This window comes from Alexandromys fortis, unplaced genomic scaffold (genome assembly GCF_014885135.2).
Source record: "Alexandromys fortis isolate MF-2015 unplaced genomic scaffold, M_Fortis_MF-2015_v1.1 scaffold_8_9099976_23576923, whole genome shotgun sequence".
Taxonomy (NCBI): Eukaryota; Metazoa; Chordata; class Mammalia; order Rodentia; family Cricetidae; genus Alexandromys; species Alexandromys fortis.
Genome location: NW_026067899.1, coordinates 1,292,481 through 1,316,218, shown reverse-complemented (window position 1 = coordinate 1,316,218; position 23,738 = coordinate 1,292,481). Strand labels below are relative to the sequence as shown.

Sequence of the window (23,738 nt, the reverse complement as noted above, 5' to 3'; positions counted from 1 at the left end):
CTTTGCCAAAATCTCATTTGCCATGGTTTGCAGTTGATGATGATAGTGGTGGTGATGGTGGTGATGACAAAGATGGCCTTGAAGCAAGCACAGCAAACGGCAAAGGCATTTTTTTAACCTCAAAACCAACATTTCAATATATGCCTGACCGTGTTCCCCAAATCCTTTCCCTTCAAAAACTCCTGAAGGGTTTTGACACTCGGCACTTAACCCTTTTGTGATTCTGATCCAGTTTCCCACAATTATTCCCAGACTCCCTTGCCAGAACAAGAAGGCCCCACCACTGGGACAGTGGGAACTTTTGAGCTGATGAGCTCGAAGGACTTGGCGTACCAGATGACCACGTATGATTGGGAACTCTTCAACTGCGTTCACGAGGTGAGGTCATGCCGGGAGCGTCCAGGGGTTCGTGGTTCCGGGAGACTCTGGATGGGGTCTGGTTCCGGGAGACTCTGAATGGGGTCTGCTTGCTCTACTCAACTTGCGTTTCTGGGCTCTGCCATCTGGAAGCCACATGAGGGCTTTTGTGAATGCCGAGCTTATAAAAATCCTCAAATATTAAAGAAAGAAATCTCTGTGATGGTATGCTATGTCTTCCAGAGTCTATTAAGCCGATAACACCTAGTTTATATTTATATATTCCACGAGCCTCATGAAGGCCCTTCAAATCTATATGACAAGTCACATCCGGGTTAGTGATTGAATTCACATCTGCTGCTCCATAGAACGCTTTCTTGACAAATAGAGGAGCCAGGCTGGCGTTTTGATTTAAAAGCCAACAAATAAGTGAAATTGTTTTCCTTTCTGTTCTAGCTGGAGCTAATCTACCACACATTTGGAAGGCATAATTTTAAAAAGACCACAGCAAACTTGGATTTGTTCCTGAGGAGATTTAATGAAATTCAGTTTTGGGTTGTCACTGAGATCTGCCTTTGTTCCCAGCTCAGCAAGCGTGTTCAGCTTTTGAAGAAGTTTATCAAGATAGCAGCTCAGTAAGTAGCCTTAACTTTGGAGGGGAAAACAATAGTCTTTGAGCTGTGCTCTCACGGAATACAGCTTAAAATGAAAAGCAGGGTGGAGGAGCTGCCGGCAGCTGATTCTTGTAAGAGAAGACCGTCTTCTGGCTTTCTAACGGTTAGCATCAATACGTAAATTCACATCTTGTAATACGGGTGCTGGAGTCAAAGAGGGGCTCAGTTTTGCTCTGAGCGCCTCAGATTTTTAAACCTCCTTGTGTTTGAAGAGGGCTCTAAGTAAACAAACGTCCCCCTGCAGGAATTTCTGTTGCAAGGCTCTTGAAGCCCTGTCCCACATAACACGTTCTCACCAGTAGAGGGCAGTAGAACACACTGGAACAACAGTTTATCCAACTCGGCCAGAATAAAAATCAGTAAAATGCATGAAGGCCAGCTAACCTGGTACTAGGCCATCATCTCCGTACACATCAGAGAAAGCAAACATCTTATAAATATTCTCTTTTAATGCCCTTCTTGGGAAACCGTTTATTTACTGCGGGGGCCAGCTAGGTTTCTCCCTGACATGAATACGCCTGACGACCTCCTGTTTACTTCCATGTTTTTGGTATCACCACAGTACTAAAAATAAAAAAGCTAAATGTGGCCCGTGGCTGTGAGACTCCTTCCCCTTCTAGACGGAGAGCGAGCGCGAGCTCGGGAAGGTTGGGAGAACAAGTGGCCCCAGCCAGGCAATTTGCTTGAGCCAAACAGTTCCGATCCCACGGGGCGGCTGATTTCCAGAGCTAAACAAAGAAGGAGAAGCTACTTGGTGCTTTATAGGTGCCGGCTTGCCAAATGCCTGGAGTTGTTTTGCCAAAAATGTTGAGGGCACAATAGAATACCAGGTCCTCTGAATGCACACGCTGCTTGCTCTTTCTCTGGAAAAGCTGGCTGTCTGAGGAAAGGGTAGCCGAGTGTGGCCACTTTGCTGAGCAGGGCGAACGGCCTCTGTGCAGTGGGCAAATGCCTTCATGTGTTTGGAATGAGTGGATTATGGAAACTATGACAGGGTGGTGCTTTCCCATCCCCGAGAGCGTGTTCTCTCTTCACCTTAGCCTGCTGGTGCCAAGTGCCCCACCGAGGGAAGAGAAGGACTGCCTGTTGTTTTTATGGAGGCCACACAGATGAGCCTTTCAAAATACTCAGGAATATATATGTTTTTTCATGTTTCTGCCTTTGTAATTTATCCTTCTGACTCCTGTTAATTATTTAGATGGACTTGGCCTTCCCTGTACGTCAACCGGCTATTTAAGCATCATTCAGCCTCGTTCTAAGGCGACTGTCCCTTAGTGAACCCATTTACTCAGCCTGGCTGTTAAAGATTGCAGGCTTTCGGAACCCAGAGTCTACAAGAACGAAACAGAAAGCTATAGGCAACAGGGTCTCTCTGGCCTGCTGTTTGTAGAGAGCTGCAGCATTTTCTATAAGCTCTTGGCCCTGTTAGGAGCTTAGGAAAGATGAGGCACAGGCCTGGGATAGATGTTTTTATCCTTGCCTCACATGAGAAGAAATGAGACACACAGTCCTCTCCTGACCTGCCTTGAATGGTAAGCGAAATAGGTAACAGAGCAGGTCTGGGCTCTGGGTCATTCTCCCACAGCCACCTACACAAATAATCCATGGAATAGCATTAGCCCTTCGCCTGGGAGCTGCTATCCCGGCACTAGAATGGCTTAGCTTGTTTCTCGCGTGCCCTCTGACCACCACAGCTCCTCTAGCGAGCATTTTCTCATCTCCACAGACGCAGAGAAGGGCTCATTGCTGGTTTTTGAGTTGAACATGAGCAGCCAAAGCAACCATTTAGTGAGCCTTCTACAAAAATGTTTATTCAAACATTTATTTATGATGCTGTTCAACTTAGATAGCCATATTGATTTGTGTTTATTATGAAATGAATGCTTTCCCTTTTCAGGGGCCTGATATGAAGAACTTAGGGTGTGGTTATTGTTGTTTGCCACCAGTTAGAGCAAGTACCTGGGATAATAGTATCATTTTAATAAGAATTAAATTTCTATACTATATTTATTATTAAATTTATAATTTAATAAGAAGTTAATTTCAAGGCTTGGTCCATGTGCTTCATTCCAAAATATAAATAAATTCTCATAATGGCATAAGCATAGACTCAAAATTATCAGCCTCCCTAACGTCAGCTAAATAGAAAGTAAGGTTATTTTTGTTATTGATGCTATAAATTATCTCCCAACTTCAAATTTCCTGGAGAACAAGTGCCCAAGCCACCAGTACCACGCCTTGGAAGCTGATACTTTCCAATAATTTAGTGTCATTAACATAGCGTGCAGGAGGCAGGGTGGCCACAGCCTTGTGACATCCTTAACTTCTCTCTACCTGCCAGGTCCGAGCTCCCACCTCCAGGTCTCAAATTCTCCAGCATTTGCCTTCCCTTTCCCAATCCCATGGGATGTCTCTCCCCTCCCCACTCCCAGATTCACTACAGCTTTCAGCAGATTTCGGATTATAATAACAACCTTCTGGGGAGATAAATTTAAATTCTCAAAACTCAAACCTCAATGGCCCAAACCATCCACTTTCTAAAGCTATAGGGGGGTGTCAAACAGAAGAGCCTAGCTACCCAAGCAGAACTCCTACAGGGTGCTGAGTCTCTCATTGCCAGTTATATAAACGAGTCCTGATGAATATTAATGACTATCAGAAAATATAACTCTAACTTTTTTTAAAAATCTCACTCAAAAGTGGCATTCTACTTAAACATGCACCTCTTGTGTTCCAGCTGCAAGGAGTACAAAAACCTAAATTCCTTTTTTGCCATCGTCATGGGACTCAGCAACGTCGCCGTGAGCCGCTTGGCACTAACGTGGGAGGTAAGCCACTGCTGGGATCCAGCTGTGACTTTTGCCACGGGAATAAAAACGGAGGCTCTCCGGTGAGCTCTTCTATAGAAATAGCTTTCGCGCTGGTGGAACAATGGAAAAGGTGGGACCGTCGGAGGGAGATGACCCGTCTCCTCTTTCTACTTACCACAGCGTGAGAGTTTAAAAAGATACTGGCCAGGTGGGGGCAGGAAGGGGAGGGGCGGGAAACCTTAGCGGTTCCGGCTCTACAATGTAAATAGTCATAAATGCAGGTCTTAGGCATAATACGAAGGAGCAGCTCAGTTCAGATGGCGGCAAAAGTCGCTTTGCACACAGGTTCAATTGTCTCCAAACGGTCTGCTTATTGCTTTTGCACGGGTTCTTCCCTGTGGTTGAAAGGGGGCAGAAGATCCATTTTTATCCAAGTAGTCATTTTGCTTCTGGGGAAAAAAAAAAAAGCCAGCTGTTGGGAGCAGCAAAGGACCGAGTATCTCATAACCACCTGGCGACTCCTCCCTCCAGAGAGGAGCAACAGTTGGCACGGACTGTCTTTGGAGCTAAAGTTATACAGGTGTGTTAGGAACTTGTGCAGCAAACAGGGCGAGTGATTCATTGACAGTTCAAAAACACCCTCAGCTGTCATTAGCTCAGCACTCGGGAAGTGCTTATCCCCCTCCGTGTGACATAGTTGAAGAAACACTAAACTCTAAGAACATACTCACGAAAATAGAGTCCTGATAAACATACACAAGCATGTGTAAGAGGGACCGCAGCGGAAGAGGGCAAAGAGTGTCTGAGAGACCCTCTCTGCCACGGTGTTTAATAGCCACTGCTTGCGTCCCCGTTCCCCTTGGCATTCTTTTCCCACCCATTTCCCCCTTGAAGCTCATTTCTTTCCCCGGCTTCCCTAAATATTTCCATTGTTTTCTATGGCAAGTCCTCACACGTCCTTCTGTCTTGAGTTTCCCTTCAAATTCCAGGCAGCATGCAGCTTGCAGCGGTTCATCCCCTGAATATAGGCATGAGGGCATTGGTGAGGCCTGCGAGCCATGCGAGGCCGTATCGGCTTCCAGCAAGCCGAAGAGCAGCGTAGGCGTGCCAATAATAAGCGAGCAGGGAAGCCGTTGTGCAGCGCCCGTCTCACTACCCATGCTTCCTGGGATCTCAAGAAACCCAGGGTTCCCCTCAGGGAGTCGGCCCTCCGCAGTAGGTCTCTGGCTTCTGATCCCACGCACAGAGTCCAAAAGGGTGGGTCAGAAGAAAGGAAAGTTCTAGAGGTTTTTGAGGAAGGCCCATGGAGGCCAGCTGTAGGTTCCACGTAACCGCAACCAGATAGCGAGACAAAGCACAATCTGGACCCTTCCGGCTGCCTCAGAAGCCCCTAGAGAGGATCCAGCCAGCTGATTGGCCAGTCCTTTACTTTCCCCAGTATAAGAGTGCCACGGGTATGAACTTCTATTTCGGTCGTTGCCTGTCTCGGACAGAAAAAGTCAGCCTTTTCGTGATTGATAAACCTTCATTTGTTTTTTGAGTTGAAGTGTGATTATGTGATTCTGTAAGGAGAACTTCCGCTCGTGAGCATCTTGATTCAGATTATTTCTCTGTGTTTGATGAAAACCTCGCAAGGGCTTCTCACACAGCTCCCGTGAGCCCCAGAGTGATGTCACAGGCAGTGTAAGGAGCAGTGATGCACGATCTCAGGGGACTGTAGAACAGTTAGGATGCAAAGGGGCAAGTGAAAATGCTTGTGGTAAGAAGGGCTCAAAGCGGGGGAGCAACCTATATCTGAGGGGAAGCCACCGAGAGTGCTGGCCTTGGCCTAGTGAGACATTGGCACCCTGTAGTGGAGGGCTCCCTATGTTGTAGGGTACTGAGCTTCCTTCTCTGACCACACCCACTCTACTTCAGTAGCACCCCCACCTCGCAATCAGGACAACAGAAATGCCTGCTGACTTTCCTAGCCATCCTGGATTGGCTAATGGCCCCAATGAGGCACATCTTTGGAAACAGTGTGTGGATAGAGAACAATCTTAAGAGCCCCCAAACGGTTTATTACTATGTTGGGTATTGCCTTTGTCTGAGAATCTGGCTGAGTTAAGAGGGCTAAATGACAGAGGTGTGATCCAAAGCAGACTGTATCCGTGAACGTTGATAAAAAAAAAAAATAGTTCTAGCACATACAAGTCTGGGTAGTCCTGGGTGTGTAGTCCTGGGTACGTAGCCCTAGTTGGCCTTGAACACACGACAGAGACCAGGCTGGCCTGGAACGCTCAGGGATCCGCTTGTATCTGCTCCCAGAGTGCTTGGGTTAAAGGTATGTGTTGCCATGGCCAGCTCCAGGAAGGTTTAGTTTTTAAAATGGACCATATTTACTATCCAGCGTGGTGATGCTCCATGTGACATCCTCAGACCCCTAATGCCGGTCACAGCTTTGAGCCTGGAATTCATCTTCTGCGAGATAATGCAAGGTTCCTCACATCCTTGAAAATGGGTCCTAGAGGATGTGGAGGATGCGCAAGGCTCTGGCTTCCAGAAACAGAACAGGAGTTCTACGGGCGATCTGATGGGAATCTGACAGTCTGAGCCACACCCACAGGGTAGAGGTGGGAGTTCTCTGAGGACTGCAGAGGCTAGTGGGTGGAGCAGCTGTAGAAGGGGGACCACAGGGAGCAGAGCAGGGCTGCTGGGAGTCTCCAGGTCCCACCCACCCACTCTCACGCTGGGGAAACATTTTGGGACCATTTAGCGTCCTGGCCTCCAGCTGCTCTTCCCTGCTAGAGATCTTTACTTTCCTTCTGATTTGAGTTACTGAAAGCTGTGTCAAAGTTGTTTACCAGCTCTGCTTCTCGAGCACGGGTTGCCTTGGCCTTGAGGATCAGAGGATAAGGTTTTCACCTGTTGGCCCACCTGACTGCTGGGTACATAAGCCTCTGTGGTGCTATTGAATAAGGGGCTTACTTACCAGTGACTAGAGGTCCGTGTCCCTGTCTCTCTGTCTGTGTGTGTCTTTGTGTGTTTCAACCTCCAGCCCCTTGCCCAAAGCTTGCGAACTGTATGGTAGCGCATAGAGCACAGACAGGCGGTGTGCACTGCAGAAACACATCACTCTGCTTCATCTGGGTTTGTCAGTACAAAGTCCAGCTTTACCAAAGCAACTCTCAGCAAAATGGGAAGCAGCGGATTGAAAAGGGATCCAGTCCTGATCTGGCTTCTCTCGACAGGTGCTCTGAGTGGTGCTGCCAAGCACCAACGTGTAGACGGGAGAAGCCAGCATCCTGGTAGCCTCTCGCCTTTTCCATTAGAGCCAGGCAGAGAAACCATGCCAGAGGGCTTGGTCGGAAGGGCAGCTCGGAGCACAGAAGGGAAGTGACCTAAAAGCAAGCAGGGACTGTGGACCGGAGGAACCAGGGACAGCCAGCCGTGGCTTAGGGACAGGAGGAACCAGGGACAGCCAGCCGTGGCTTAGGGACAGGCGGGCTGTGAGACTAACTCCTTCCGTAGGTAACACACGGGGTTCAACTTTTCGAAGGAAACTGAGCATCTCTGTACCTCAGCACTGTTGGGGGAACCAAGGAGATACCAGTTTATAAAAACAATTAAAAAGAAAAACTATAAGAAGACCCTTTTCTCATGTGGCTGTCTTCATAACGAAGGAGAAGGGCTGCATCTTTCCTAAGGCTCTTTGAATCCTAACATTCTCCAGGCTAAATGTCTAATTGGGGAAATCAAAGAGTTAACAGAAACAAGACTTTGGAGGGTCCGGGCCACTTATATCTCCGGAATGCAGGCAATCCTGATTATGAACCATCCAGTCAAAAATATAAAAGCAGTAAGGCCAAGGCGTTCATGGCTTAGTGGAGTTCAACAACAATGAGACCTTTCAAAGGCAAGTTCCGTATATGCCAGAGATGATTCCCAGGCGACTGGGCGCATGATAGTTCATCCCGGCTCGGAGGCGGTTGACTGAGGGCCGGAAGAAACGCATCTCCCTTAGAAACGGTAGCGCACACAATCCATATCTAGATCTAGTCTCTGACAGATGTGTGTGTCATTTTCATTTGATGAACAGAAACTGCCAAGCAAGTTTAAGAAGTTCTACGCGGAGTTCGAGAGTTTAATGGTAAGTGACAGTAGCTTTCCCATTCCCTTCGCCATCCACGTTAATCCAATTTCCCATGAGCTCGAGTTCTCGTGGCAGAAATTTTATCTGTCCTTGTATGACTTTAAGAAGTTTATGATCCCTTTTAGTGCTGCTAAAACAAGCATGCCTGACTAATGAACGGCCCCCTCAGGAACTAACTTAAAGAGGACTTATGTCCCACATAAGGTCAATTTGCGTAACTTAGAAAAGCAGTGTAATAGGGTTCCTACCTAACACGGCTCAGGTTGCCCAGGGGTTGGAAGCTACATCTCTTGGCTTGCCAAAATTATGTCTCCCCGTTGTCTGGGAGGTGTAACCAGACGGGAACGGGATGAATGGGTCTTGCTGGGAGGCAGGGGATGGTTCAGAGGGCGAGTTAGAACTGGCTATGCAAGGTAGGGGCTGGGGTGGGGAGCCAACCTTCAGGGAGGAGGTGGGGCTTCAGGGAGTGGGGAATCTGTGGAAGTTTGTCCTACGGGGTTCATTTTACACTCAGAAGGATGCCTCTTCTTGGCTCCTGTAGGCTCCTTAGTGAAAACAAACATGCAATACTGTCTCATCCATCCATGAAGTTGTTTTAAAACCAATCAAACCTGTTTAAATCTGCCTTTCTTCCAGTTACATCTCACCCCAAATACCCGCTTGTGGGATGCTGAGGCTATGTGTCCTAGGAGGCTAGAAAGGGGGTGTGGTTTCTGTCACTCACCACTGACCAGCAACACTTTGTTTCTCCCAAGGATCCTTCCAGAAACCACAGGGCCTACAGGTTAACAGCAGCGAAACTGGATCCTCCCATCATCCCTTTCATGCCCTTGCTCATTAAAGGTAATCTCAAGACACCCCCAGGCCAGGCTGGAGGGAGCTCTGGAGGGGTGAGGATGAAGGACAGACACCCTCTGGGAGGGTCGTCTGGCAGAAAGACACTGCCTGCCTTGGTTCCTACTCCTGGGTCTAAACGTCCTGAAAGGGTTGGGAAGTGGGAAGGTGGTGGTATGAAAAGCCTGTGATTTCTGAAGCCTTGTGAGTGAAAAAACGGTTTATGTTAGAGATTTTACTAACCTCAGGTAAAAGTGATTTGGAAAGTTAAACACCTAACATAAAAGAAACTATTATCAGCTTTTCCAACAGCAGTGTTATGCAAATCCGCCCGCATATGCTAATGGTGCTATTGTGCTTTCTTAGTGTGACATATTTCGGTTAGTGACTAGAATGTGGCTTTTATTTCTTTACAGATATGACATTTACTCATGAGGGGAACAAGACTTTCATTGACAATCTAGTAAACTTTGAAAAAATGGTAGGTGCCGTATTATAACCTTAACCACAATGTTTTTTTTTTCAAATAAAATTTGCATTTGTACTAATCAGGCAAATAACGTCTGTGTGTGCTGCCATGTTACAAAGGTAGTTATACAGAAAGGAGTTTTGAAACATTTGGTTCCGATTGGCTCCCCCTTCTGCTGTCAGTACGCTTTTGTGGAGCTGAATGGTATTTGTGCCTTGGCTCTCAGCGGCAGCCGGCTTTTTTATGCCCGCGTGTTTCCGTCCCTCCGATGCCCGTTGTTAAAATGCACGCATGTTCAAGAGTGACTTCTGGGTTTCTGGTTGTTTGGTGAGGTCTGTGCAGCTAGACCGCCCCAGGACACCTTTGAAATGTTTCTCTGCCAAGGTTGGCGGGAGTGCCTGTAGGGGAAAGGCAGCTCCGCAGCCCAGCCGAGCAGGTCTTTATTGCAGGGTATTAATCTAAGTGTGGATTGCTTAGTCTCAGAAAGTTCACTCAAGTTCAGTGAGGGGACTTGGAGGCTCCGAGATCTCCATAACGACGGCGACGGCAACAACAACAACAATGAAATGTCAGTAACAAATGGGAAACTGGCCCTTGCCTAGTCCTTATTTCCCAGCCCCTTCTCCTCCGCCCCGCCCCACGCAGAGAAGAGGGAGTCTGGCGAAGGTGCCCTGCAGTTTGTGTCCTTACCCTCCGTGAAGCAATAAGGCCGGCCCTTGCCAGAGCCTTTCTTTAGCCGTACAGTCCCATGTCAATGGAACGCCACACTGTCTCCGAATCCCTGGGCTGCGTGTCACCCGGAGGGACAGAGTGGTAGAGCTTCATTTCCCCAAGGGGTAAGCATTTGCCCAAGGTTGTTTTGCACCGTGAACGTGGCCCGGGATGTGGAACTTGGGAGACATTGGGGTCAGTACTCAGTTCTGTTTTAGTGTCCCTCATGGTTTGTGTGAGTCTGTTTCCCCAACCAAAAACTGGGGCTCGTGCCTGCTTTAGCCACCTCTAGGCTGATAGATGGTAGATGACAGAGGTGCATGAGTCTTCCTGTATGTCAGAAAGGGCTGGAGAGGTCTTAGCAGAAACCTGTAATTCCAATTGTCTCTTGAAGTCAAGCTAGCGTGTATGTCCGTGGAAGAATTTGAAACACCCCACTGTATGTGGGCTAAGGCTCAGCCCTGCTCATATAAGCTTATGATTAGGAAGCACAACTCAAGTCCACTGTCTTAGACTTCTGAGGAAGCAGATTATAAGCACACCCTCCTCAAAGACACTGCACCATGGGCAAATAGTGATTCCTTGCTTACTTGTTAGCGTAGAGAGCTAAACATTCCCCGGCCTTTCTGAGAAAGACAAATGCTTGTTTTTCCAAAGTGGACAGTTTAGCAAGTAGGAAAATGCTTCCTGAGTCACTTATACAGAACATTCTAAGATCAAGGAGAAGCTAAGCCAACCATTGGGCTATAAAATACAGGCAGAGATGTGAAGCCCAGCACTCCCTGGGGAATCAAATGACTTTAGGACTGCTAACATGAACCAGATGGGCCAGAGCAAGCAAGCTTGGCAGCACGAGCTGAGCCAGCCGTCTCCTGGGGAGGCCGAGAGTTGTCTCTGAGTTCCCAGAGCTGTGTCCTCTCCATAGCCTGCAGAAGGAAAGTCAAGATGACCCACGAGTAGGGCTCCTCATGTCCTGTACCTCAGATCCACAGCTGTGAACTCCTCCCTGCTAGGCAGTAAGCAAAGAGGCCCTAACTGTTCTGCTCTCTGGGTGGCCATGTTTGTTCAACAGCCACTGATTAGTTAAGCTGGCATCGCAGCTACAATGCACAAGCCTAGATTAATGACAGATTGGATGTCATTATTATAATTTAGAAGCAGTTAAGTTTGTTTCTTTGCATGTCACCTGTCTTCAGTGAGCATGGCAGCTCTGCTCAGAGGAGCAGTCGATGCTCCTGGCTTCAACCCTCTTCTCATTTCACGTGGTCCATGATGGGACGCCATCATGCCCACATCCCAGCCGTGAAGAAGGGGACAGGCTGGGGCAGGGCATGCTTGTTCCCATTAAGGCGGGGGAAGAAGCTGTACTGGTCACTTTCATCACCTTGTGGCTAGAAATGTCATCACTTGAAAGGAAGGCTAGAAACCATAGCCCTCATTTGGGGTTTCGGTGTGTGCCTCATTAGAAATTAAAGAGGCTGTTGCTGTGAAAGAGAGAGAGGGAGAGGCTTGGCCAAGTGCCTTTAGTCCTCTGTACTGGCGATTTTCTAAGCTTGATTCGGTTTGACTTGATAAACTGTGTTACAGATAGTTCGATTTCGGAAATGCCCTTCCATGAGTTAGATGTTACTAGAAAATGAAATCGAATTTCAGAAAGATTTTATTGGCTTTCCCAAACTGACTGATCAATGTGGTATTATCCATCAACACTGATCAATCAGTGTTGGTCCGCTTTCCACGCTATCCTCCTCTCAGTCAGCCCACCCTCCCTCCAGGCACCACCCCATCCATCACTATTATACACAGTTCCTCTTAAGTATCCTGGAGAAGGTTGCATCGTCTTTTCTCGATTCTTGTCAATCATCCATCAGCAAGGACCAGGTGCAAGCAGGGTTGGCAGTCTGTGCACTTGTTGGGCTCTGCCCTCAGTGGGAACCCCTGACAGGGGCCGAAGACACCAGGGTAGCCAGGGACACCAATGCCTTTCGGTAGAGCTGCCCTCACAAGGGGACAGCAAGCCAGCATGCCAATGCTAAAGTTTTGGTTGGTTGGTTTGTTTGTTTGTTTGTTTTGAGTGTCTTTCCCCCTTGAGGTATGAATGAGGATTAGAGAATTTGTTGCATACTGCTTTTCAGGATCTGTGGGTATGAACAAAAGAGAATTCACACTCTGGTCCTAGTGCAAAAAAAAAAAAAAGAAAAATTCTCAGGCATTCTTTCTCTGGGGGGAAGCATAAAGGAGTATGTTTGAATAAAGCCCCTCATAGCTTTCTATGGCATGTATGAATATTTATAAAGCGCAGAAGGTAGACTGGCTATGGATTAGAAAATAAGCGCTGGCCGTCTGCCACTCTCCCCGGCTACAGAAAGCACACCGGTAGGTACAGTTGCTGCAATACTGGAAGGCTGGTTCTATTTCAGACATAGCCATATTTAGGTATATTTATTTAAGAATAAGATTTGGAAGTAGTCATTTTTTTTTCTGGAATGAGAAGCCTAGAGGAAACTTCTAGACTTCTGGAAACATGAACAGAAGCTTATTAAGGAAGAGAGATGTTTTGAATCTTTTCAGCTTGGCATTTCTAGGCATTCCATTATATAATTAGCAACAGTGTGACTTCCAGCAGCAGTTGTGGAATGCTGGCTTTGTTACCTGCAGCCATGGAAAAGAGCCCTTAGGTAAAAATCTAAGCGTTCAAATTTGCCTGGTGCCCAAGACCTTCTCAATTCAAAGGAAATCCATAGGAATACTTTGGGGACTAACACACTTTATATAGACTTCACAGACTAAGACAAATGCAGATTTTCCAAAGAGAATGCTTCAAAGCAACAGAGCAGATGAGAGTGCCCAGGGAAAGGATTTCACTAGGTGGGGAAAACCTTACAGAGTAGTCCTTGTCCTTTAGAATATATGCTGTTGTAAAGATAAGATAAAAAACACATGGAATACTAAAAATTAACAAGTTATTAAAGCAGGGGTCATGGTAGCAGTGAAAGACATGCACTAAAGAAGCTGCTGGGTTGAGAAGTTCCTGCAGCCATGTCAGCAGCAGAGAAAACCGCATTGCATACAGTCACATAAGAAGATCCAGCCCTGCTAAGTACCCATCAGGCATCCTCTCAGACTTCAACTCTGAACAGAGCCCACATTGGCAAAGCTGTCCTTCTTTCTTTCTCTTCCAGCCTCGAGTCCTTTGTTCTAGCTGCCATCTTTGCCTGAGAGGTTTCTCTCCCCAGCTTTCAGGTATCGGGCTCCTTTCCACGGTTCAGGCTTGAACCCATGCTTCTTCTCTGAGTGGGTGCCCTTGACTCCCCATCTGCCTTTGCTCTCTCGCATCAAGCGCTCTGAGTGGTTGCTCAGCCTTGAGAGTAGTTCTTACCGTCTGAGATGGTCACGCTTGCTCTTCTTCATCTGTCCGCCCCACCAGGAGGTGAGGGCTGTGGATCAGGGATCTTGTCTGTTTCGTCCTCTGCTGTTTCATGAGCGTCCATAAATGTGTCTGGTGTGTTCTAAGTAGGCAAGAAATAATCGTTAAATAGAAGAATGACCCAGTGATATTTCCATGCTGAACTTGATAAGGAAGGACATTTGGAAAGGATTCTATGACAAAAAAAAATGATAGCCAAAAGCATTTTCTGTTTGTTAGAAATTGAGTTAGCACAATGTTTTGCATTTCACCAACCTGAGATTTGTCTCAGGATGTCTTTCTCTTTCCCTTAGCTATCTGTCCCAAAATGGACATTATTCTTCCCCTCCCCCACCCCACGGCACTTTGTCCTTCAGGGTCTTTCCGATCTCCTTCAGAGAGCACAGAGATGCACACAACACTCCACATATGCCTGAGCTGTGATGTCCCATGGCCTTCCTATGTACAACAGACTGTGGATATTATATATGATAGATGTGTGTGTCTGTCACAGATCCTTTGGATAACAAAGGTCCACCCCTGGGGACAAAGTTTAGGCTTCTTCAGGAATGTATACAGCAAAGGCTGGTTGAGTTCCGGGAAGTTGGGCCTTACTGTGTGTATAACCAGTTGTTGCTACTATTGGCATAATCTTTGTAGAAGAGCGACTATATATTTCTGTACCTTCTTATTGGGGAAAATTGTGTCCTGAATGTGGAGCAGTCTGAATAAAACTATTGTGTATAAATTTTATTAGTTATATATGCTAAGCATGGAAGAGCTGTAGGCGGCCTATCCTGGATAAGTACAGAGAGGGAGGGATTCAAAGCAGGCCGGACAGAAATGACAGAGGAAAAAAGAGAGCCAGGCAAGCAAGGAGAGCAGTGGTGCCGGCATTGGAGGGTCATGAGTTCAAGGCCAGCCTGGGCTAGAGCAAGATCTTCTTTGAAAATCAAAATAAAGAGAATAAGAAGTATTGATATCTTAACTGTCAACAGAAGGAGAGGCAAAAACTGCTCCCACAGACACTTGCTAGAAGGAGCATGATTCCTGGGAGACACCCTCAGGATGCTCCTAGCTGAGAAGCCAATGGCCTAAGGCCAGGGAGGCTGTAGTGGTGGTGTCTGAGCCTGTAGCAGGTGGTCTTGCCAGGAGGCCTGCAAGTCTGAGCTTGAACACTGGACACCTAAGCCTGAACCTTCTCAGCAACACCGGGAGTGGTGAGCTAGCTTGGGCAGAGCCAAGGGTCGGCAGGAAGAAGCTAGAAAGACTGGGAAGCATAGAGGCCTGGCAGATAAGCCCAGGTCCACACGGGTATGGAGAGATGAGTGATAAGACCTGGTTGGGCGACTCTTCTCCCAAAAGGTTAGCTGACAGGTCAGTAAATGGGTGAGACGGAGGCCTTGAGCAAGACACCTCCCACCCCACTGGATCCAAGGATAAATATCTACCTCAGAGCTTGAGGGGCATTCGTGACTGGCTTATCACCCCAGATGTGAAGCACGGGTATCACTCGTCTCCATATTGTTCTCTTAGGCCCCAGGCAGGATATCTGTTTCTGCATCTGTCTTCAGCTATAAAGAGAAATAAATACCTGGACGTGGCTACAGTCTTTCACACAGCACCACCATTTGCCTTTGAGAGCTCTCAGCACATGCTCATCCTGGGGACAATTCCTCAGCCTCAACTGGGTCCATCTCTCAGCCCTGCATGGTGAAAACAAGCCCCAAAGGCCTGCACTTAGAACCAGAGAGTTATTTCAGGGGTTCTGATGAGGGGTTCCAGCCTGTCCACCCCACCAACGTGGAACATCTTCCAATGGAGGTGTTCTCACAATCACCCCAAATTACAAATCATTTTGGTGATGAGGCAATTGTTAATAGGAGTCGTAATCCTCAGCTTTGTTGGGATGGAGAAAGGTTTGATGTTCTGCTCTGGAGTAATCAAGCATCCCCCCCTTGCCCCCCACATCTCCCCTCCCTGTACTGCCCCCACCCCACCCTAGGCCTGGCATTGTGGAGAGTTGCCTGGCCGGCTCCAGCCTGGCCAACCTGCTCTGGCAAAACCTCCAAATCTAGGGTGTAATTTTTTTGCTTTCTGCCTGTGATGGGAATTGGATAACGAAACCCAGGTCTCTTGAACTTTAGTTTCAGCCAGCCTCAGTTGAGCGCAACCACGGATAATCTTGTCTGCCACCAAAGATGACACATGGAACGAGGTCCTTTGAGACACAAAAGACAGAAAGACTAACTAGATATGTTTTAGTGGAGATGAGTGTAAAATCCTCCCCCTTGGTCCTCAAAATCAGTTGCACATGGCCAGAGCAGAGAGCTGAACCCGGGCAGCAGCCCAGTGAACCAGGCGGTGAGGTTTAGTTCTCCAGTGTCCAACAGATGTCAGCTACGTAATTTTATCCAAATTGTGACTTAGATGTATAACTGAGCCAGCTCAAGAAAAGGAGGAAAGCTTGTCTGCAGAGTGAGTTCCAGAATAACCAGGTTTGTTACACAGAGAAACACCCTGTCTCAGAAAAAAACAAGCAAACCTCTTCCCCCCCTCCTGCTTACATACACACACACACACACACACACACACACACACACACAAATGAATAAAACTGCTGAATAAAAAACTCTGGAAAATCAGGGTGTTTCGGTTGAATAAGGGAGACCAAGGGAACGATTCTATGTGTTTGAGGAACTAACCTTTCTGCTAAGGTTCCAGAGCTCATTGACTGGAAAGAAGAGGGAGAAATACTTTTGACTCCAACCAGCAATGAACTTCTAGTTCAGAAATAGTTATAGATGAGAAGGCTGACTTTGGAGGCGGTGCGTTCGCACTGCTGGGTGTACTTGAACACCCGGAAGCCATGGCGTATAAGCAGGCTATAGAAGGTGTTATGCACCCTGGAATGCTGCGGGGGGGGGGGGGGGGGTCCAGGGGGGGGGGGGGGGGGGGGGGGGGGGGGGGTGATTCCTGGAGTCTCAGTAGCATATTAAATATTGCACGTGTCAATGGATGCAAAGCAAAAGAAGTTGGAGCTAAAATATGTTACCCCCCCCCCTTTTCGGCCCCCTGGAAAATTCTATAAGCACGGATTGGCCAGCAATGCTGGTGGCCTCACTTAACATCACGGAGTTCACACCATTAAACATTATTGTGTGGACCTCACATGGAGAAAGAATGGACCTCCTTATAAAGCCCAATTTGGATTTTGAAGTTAAGCTGAAGTTATCTTGGCAATACAATTAAAAGGATACGTCAAAATTAAAACCATTGTGAAAATTAATCAAAGATTTGGAAGGGTAAAATGAACTTCGGGGCTAGAAATTACAGATTTGAACAATTGTTCTCACATTTTAAACTACATAATGAGCTAAAAAATTATGAAGCCTCAGAGGATAGCTATAAAGAGTAGACTAAAACTAAAGTCAGAATGAGATGTTTTATCTTTCAAAACTAAAAAGCAGAACAATTACTCCCTACAAAATGGTATAGGAAGAGGTTTCTGACCTCTGCTAATTGTTTTATTATTCTTCAGAGGGGCATACTGGCAGCATTTCATGGGGTTTTCGGTAATTACACTCCATTCAGTATCTGAAGAATTACAATAATTCTACATGGAATATACTTGTGCCCTTCCGATGCAGAGCCTTCAGAGGAGTGAAGAAACAGCTTAAAGTAAATTAGCAGGGAAATTATCATAGTTACTGTTTATTCTGGGGCTCCGTATACCAGAGGCTAATTATACATTGTATGCTATGTTTCCTTGGAGGTACCGGTCATTTGTTTCTCGTGCCCATCAACAGTCCTGCTGGTCGTTAGGATCCTTTATCAAAGTAAAGTTTGAGCAACTTTTCCGAAGGCCTCTTTGTGTGGGAGAAAGCGTCCCGCACAGACACGTGCTGCCTCCGCTTGCCAGAGCAATGGAAGGGAACAGCAAGCGCACATTGTGATGCTCTTGTATACACATCTGTGGGCCTTGGCTCTTCCACGGTCGCCTCAAAGGCATCATCTTGCACACCAGCAAAACCAAGGCCTATGAGAGCGAAAAGTGGGGACTGGTTTCCATAGCTCCTTGGAAATAGGGGGTTGCTTTACCCAGATGGAACCTTTCCAGTTGTCTGCTGAGAGAGCTATTCATCCACCACTCTGCAGAGTTCCCTTCAGAGTCTGAGAATCCAAGTCCAGTAGCAGGGACTTCCAAGCCAAGCTGCTGCTCAAGTAGCTTAAACAAAACCTGACATCGGGCTGAAGAATGGTGCTTAGGCCTCCCCAGGGTTTTTCCGTGGGAGTCTGAGGTCTCTGCTCCTAGCCTCCGTGGTAGAGGTGTCTGTCCTTTTCTTCCACTTGCCCACTAAGTCTGGGGTCTCTCGTCTGCTCAGCAAGCACTTTCCCACTAGACCCCATCCCCCAGCCCTTCTGCTTCCTTTGTGTCTGTATGCAACACACACAAAAATGCTCTTTTAAATTTTTTATTGCATCCAAAACCTTAAAGAAATGAAGATCGCTGACTGACAATTAACAACGGCCAACTGAGTTTTGGTCCTGCTTAGAGAATGTTTAAGATGCAAATGGCGTGGGGAATAATCTCAGTGCAATGCAAAAGTAGAAACCAAAATCAAATATACATACAGAGTATGACTTAACCTTTTAAATGAATTTGCATGTTCATTTCTAAAATATCAGAAGGCTAGTCAGACAGTGGTGGCACACACCTTTAATGCCAGGACTCGGTGGAAGTAGAGGGAGGTGGATCTCTGAGTTTGAGGCCAGCCTGGTCTACAGAGGGAGTTCCAGGACAGCCAGGGCTACACAGAGAAACCCTTTCTCAAGAAACCAGACCATTTTTATTATTTTTTATTGTTTTCAGATATATAGCTGATACAAGCATATATACAGAAACATATATATTTATAAAATCAGAAGGCAATGCCCCAGAATAGAAATGTGTTTGCCCCTTGAGTTTATAACCTACATGGTTTTACTACTTCTTACCATTTTAGTTTCCTACACTGTTACTATGGCAGTGTTATAAATAAGGAGGTAAAAACAAAGAAGGGAGGAAAACAGAGTTCAGATTGAAACAGAAACTTTTTCTGGCACTGACAAGGGTCAGGAAAGCATAGTGAGCAGCAACAATCCCAAGCAGAATATTCGGACTTCCTGTTCCGTGTAATCTACCACCTCACTGCCTGCTAACCGGGAGAAACTTGAAAGCGAACCTCCTTCAGATCCAAGACAGTTTCAAAGGACGGGGGAAGCAGTTTCTCGGCATCAAAGTAGAGTGTCAGGTGCACTTTTACAAAGTGAGGCGCAGGCCCAGGGCAAGACAAAGAGCTGTGTCATGAAGCCGTGAATATTCGTTACCTGCAAGCGCTTTGTACTAGGATGCCTCATTAACGTCACTCTGCAAGTTACATATCAACCAGGGGCCTTCCGAGCGTCAACATGCCAGGGCATGCCAGGGCATGCTGCTGTCTCCGGTGATACCAAGTGTTGTTGGAATAGCTAATGTTTTCCCCTTTGGCAGATCACGCACTAAACTGACTACCATTTCCCTTCTCTTCTTCCTCACAGCGCATGATCGCCAATACTGCCAGAACCGTGCGGTACTACAGAAGCCAGCCCTTCAGTAAGTTCTGAGTTATGGCATGCTGCCGTGGATGTGGTTGCGATTAAGTCCTTTCTAATGAGACTTTCAAGACACCCTAGGAGTCTGGATAGCATTTGACTGTGTCAAATGGAATTTGGACCATGAAGCACACATGTGCCTTGGGGCTAAGAACTTTGTTTGGCTGTTATAAGATTAAGATATAGTCACGTTGCTGTAACACAAGAAAATATGGGTCAGAATGCTCTTTCAGTGAGTGGGTTTGAAGGAGCTCCCTTTGCTCATGCCGGTGTAGCTAGAACAGGTTGCAAAGGCCCGTGAAAGCCTGCCTCCCCGTGCCGCTCTTGATGTGACGCACTGCCCAGTGCCAAGGAACTTAGCAACCCTTGGAAAGTCAGCGCCATTGTTTATAAACTGAAGATAATTTATTGTCTCTCGAAAATGCATTAATGTTTATAACACATTGGCAAAAAGTCCCATGGCAGGATTTTATATAACGTTTGTAGTGTTCCCAGGTATTCTTTTAAACGTTGGCCATATGTCATAAGTACCAGTGCTATGCTTTCGTGGGTATAAAATATTACTCTTAGCAGATGACCGTTTTAAACTGTTGGGACTTCAGTTTCCTTGTCGTGCCAGCTGGCCACGCTAGGTCGGTGCTGCTGTCTTTGCTGGCCTAGGACCCGGGAGAAGGTCTAGAGCTTTCCTCCCTCGGTCTGGTTTGGGAGAGAGCAGGTGAACCCTTTGAAGTTCGGCGCTACTGCCACTGTGTGAGTCATTTGAGAGAGCTGGCATTTTAGCTCAACATGATCCAACGGCACAGATGTGACAGGACAGCAGCCCACCTCACCATCCTTTCCAGCAGATCCTGTCTTAAGAGACTGACAGGTTCTTGTTTTAATAATCACAGTGGTACGCTCTTTGTAGTGTGGCTCTGGCCCAAAGCCAGAGCTCGCAAACATAGAATGCCAGAGCTACTCACGCTTCATTTTTTTTTTTTTTAACGTTCAGGAGGAAGGAAGGAAGGAAGGAAGGAAGGAAGGAAGGAAGGAAGGAAGGAAGGAAGGAAGAACAATTAGAGAAAGTACTACTCTTGGCTTAGGGAGTGAGAAGGGCTTTAAAAAAGCTCAGTTCATACAACCGTGCCCTCTCATCGCTGTATATGAGAACGGTCTTGCATGTTACCAACCCCTCCGGCCTGGATCCTGCCAGTGGTCCAGCACCTCGCATCCTTCCTTCCCTATAGTGATTCACTCTGTGTGTGAGAGACGGGACCATACCTCGGCTGAGCGTGGGGAGAAGCAGTACCAGTTACAACAAAACAGGCTTTACTAGCCAGAATCCACGTCCCTTCAGAATAACAAAACATTCTCAAAATCACATGATAAGTCCTGTGTGCTGGAGAGGGCTCAGAGCCGTTGGGAAGGATTCTCGGGGAGGTTCTAGACCCAAACAGGAGCCACCGAAGAATCAGCCTTGCTTCACCAACCTCTTGGGCAGTAAATTCTACCTTCTTCCATATCTTTGAGAAAAGTGAGGGATTTTTCATGTTTTTGTTATAAATTTCCAGTGCATTTGTTGAACTTATCAGCAACTGCGGGTAAACAGCAGCTGCTCGTCGCTGAAGTCAACAATCTATAGATAAAGCTATAGGAATAGATTCATAAACATTGTGGGGATATATACAATGTAATTACAGTACATTGTACATGCAGAGTATACTGCCAGTGGGAAGCGGAGGAAATTAAGCACAATGTGTACTGTGGGTCGCTGTGGTATTATTTATATGTGATAATTACACTGATGAGTTTGTTCTTACAGCAAGCAGGGGCCTTTGTAGCTTGTCTCTGCGTCTGTGCTCAGACCTGCTTCACCCCCCCCCCCCAACCCCTTACGCAGATGGCGTTCTGATTGTCTTGTGGAGTTGTGGGCGGATCTAGCAGGAGCAACTGGACTTCAGAAAGCAGCGTTGGGGTGGGAGGAGAGAACTCAGTCCAGAGTCCAGATTCCAACTTGGCCAGTCCTGCTGACTGCTAGAGAAAGGAATAGTTCCCCGGACCAGTCCCTGACCCATGAACTGCAGCAGAGGGTTGGGCTGTGTATAAACAACCTATAGGGGCTCCATTTCAATTTGGGGAACTTTACAGGGGAGAAATTCAGACTCCTTGTTTCAAAAAGAATGAAAGGAAAAGGGAAGGAGGGATAAAAAGAAGAAACAGAGAAACACAGGGAAGACCCAGCTAGTCTGGACACAGATTCCTATGTGGTGGCTGCATTCAGGAGCCACTAGGTAGCCTCTTCCCAAGGTTCTGTGTTTCCAGTTTTCCACTCTGCTTTTGAATCTGGCCTTCTTCATTCTAATAAATAATGTGTGTAGGAACTATGGGTGTTAGATTTCCTTGGAGTCCTGGTTTGAATAAAATCCATTTACCTTTTTGATAGCCCAGGTGCTCACATGGATAGATCAAAATAGATCAGAGCAAGTCACGTCAGAGAAGAAAGCTGTACTAGAAGTCATCAATTAGCCGGAAGGTGGCCTGTCCCAAGTCTGGACCGTGCCCAGGGGCATACAGTGAAGTGCTGCTGTATGTATGTGCAAGCTCAGGGGGCCTACGAGGCCTGATGCCCACTGGCTCACTTCAATGCGGTCCAGGTGTTAAGTACTCTTGTGAGTGGCTAATGAAACTGTATCTTTGACATTGGTCCTCATCCGGATCAAAGGAGGTGGAGACAGGGTGTGAGACACAGAGGTGAGCTGGGAAGGGAAAACAATTCTCATCTGCCACCAGGGACAGATGCTTCCCTTTTTATTTGGTACCCTTTTTAATTTTTTTTCCCGGTGTGCAATGCAAAAGAAAATGATCAAAAGAGATGGTTCCAGGGAAGAAAGGAAAACTGGAGGGTAGGAGGGAGCAGAGGGACCAACCAAGTCGAAGCAGTTCTGTGGATGTGGTGCGTGGCCAGGTCTTGGCGGAACCCAGGGAATCTGTGATGAATGTGGTCAGCCAGTGGGGAAAATAAAGCTGCATCTCACGTGCAGATAGTAGGCAACGCCAACTCTGCCTGCTCTTCTTTTAACAGATCCTGACGCCGCTCAAGCTAATAAAAACCATCAGGATGTCCGGAGTTATGTACGGCAATTAAATGTGATTGACAACCAGAGAACTTTATCACAGATGTCACACAGATTAGAGCCTCGCAGGCCCTAGGCACGCGAAGGGCTCAGAGCGATGTTCTGTCTCCGGTCCACAGTCTCTCCCAAACGCCCTGTGTGCGTGCGACTACTGACTGTTGTCACTAGAGAATTCTCCTGAATGAGCAGAGACACATTCCGAGACCCGCTCAGGGCCACACCCAGCTTTCCGAGCATCCCACACGGGAGGAAGAGATTGGACCTGTGTGACACTGGCCTGCTGTAGCTTAGGGGTCATCCGTTATAGTCACCCTTCTTCATTTCCAGCCATGCCGTCGTCAGGCTCACACGAAGAAACGCGATTGCTGAGGGATGCCAAGCCCCCGACATCCCCTTCCAGGCTGCGGTAGGAGACTGTGCCTGGTGGGTTTGACTTAGATACAGTGATGATGATATCATTGAATGGTTTTTTTGTTTTTTTTCATTTAGCACCTTGATTTGAGGCATGGGGTCTGGGGAGGGTGTGGAGGAACCAGAAAAGTCCAAATTATCGGTCGTAATCCTCCATCTTCATAATCATACCTCTGAAGGACTAGAACCTGCACCACAATACTATGAAGCATCGTGGCTATTTGGTCTGTAATTTCCGAATGATACTATAGAAAATATGTTTACATTGTAACTCTTACAAATTTACAAATCAGGATCGCGTATGTAATAACTGCTAAAAGAAACACTGAGGCTCTTAATATCGTCAGCGTTAAGAGGGAGAGCAGCATCCAGAGGAGCACAATATGCACAAAGCGTTTTTCAAAATTGAGATATTTTCCTGGGCATTAAAAAACCTTTCCTCAACAAATTTATTGTTACTGATGAAGAAAACCATATTTTCTGGACTTAAATGTTACTACAAAAAAAAATCTTAATTTTCAGCAATTGTTTTGCACTTTCAGGTAGATTGTAAATAGGTCGTGCGATCAATGGTATAGAGTTATTTATTCGCGACATAGTAGACATTGTGCCAAATGATGCCTTTTTATTTATTTTATTCAGTATAAAATTTTGGAGTACATTTTTTTCCTGTTTTCACAATTAGACTACATTTAACATGTAGGCATTGTCTGTACATATCTCTTCTGTAAATAACAGCCAGTATCTTCATTAAATACCCTTGGCAAGACATAGCTGTGTTGTCCTTTTCTTGGATACAGGAAGTCTCACTTTCAAGTATGGTGGGTACCGAATTCTTTTTTTTTTACCATTTATTTATTATTTATTTATTTTTGTGCATGTGCTGAGGACTGAACTCAGGGCCTTGTGCCTGCTAAGTTCACAGTCAGCCTGAACTTGGTTTTTGTTGGCGTTGTTTACTTGAAACAAAATCATACACTAATCCTTCCAGCGAGTATGCTCATGATGTTGTAAAGCCAGTACCACCGTCTGACAATCATATTGTCACCTTGCGGAGGGGACAGTCGTTAGCATTCATTTCTCATTTCTCCTCCCAACCCCAGGCAACCCTAATCTACCTTCCGTCGATAAGAGCTCGCTCTGAACCTCCGCTAATTGGAATCACGCGATACAAGCCTTTGGTGTCT

At 46.6% G+C, this 23,738-nt stretch overlaps 1 protein-coding gene across 3 annotated transcripts in view; it reads left to right on the top strand.

Annotated features, from left to right (window-relative positions):
• The window catches only part of Rapgef4 (Rap guanine nucleotide exchange factor 4), a 259,303-nt gene extending 235,983 nt beyond the window's left edge, over positions 1-23,320 (top strand). For all 3 annotated transcript variants that reach the window (XM_050124129.1, XM_050124135.1, XM_050124145.1), the window contains 8 exons: positions 253-378; positions 814-992; positions 3,769-3,859; positions 7,920-7,970; positions 8,729-8,816; positions 9,224-9,288; positions 18,974-19,028; positions 22,089-23,320. In XM_050124129.1, coding sequence (XP_049980086.1) covers positions 253-378; positions 814-992; positions 3,769-3,859; positions 7,920-7,970; positions 8,729-8,816; positions 9,224-9,288; positions 18,974-19,028; positions 22,089-22,216 — 783 coding nt within the window. In that variant the 3' untranslated portion in view covers positions 22,217-23,320. The remainder of the gene's footprint in view (positions 1-252; positions 379-813; positions 993-3,768; positions 3,860-7,919; positions 7,971-8,728; positions 8,817-9,223; positions 9,289-18,973; positions 19,029-22,088) is intronic.
• Positions 23,321-23,738: the final 418 nt, after the last annotated feature.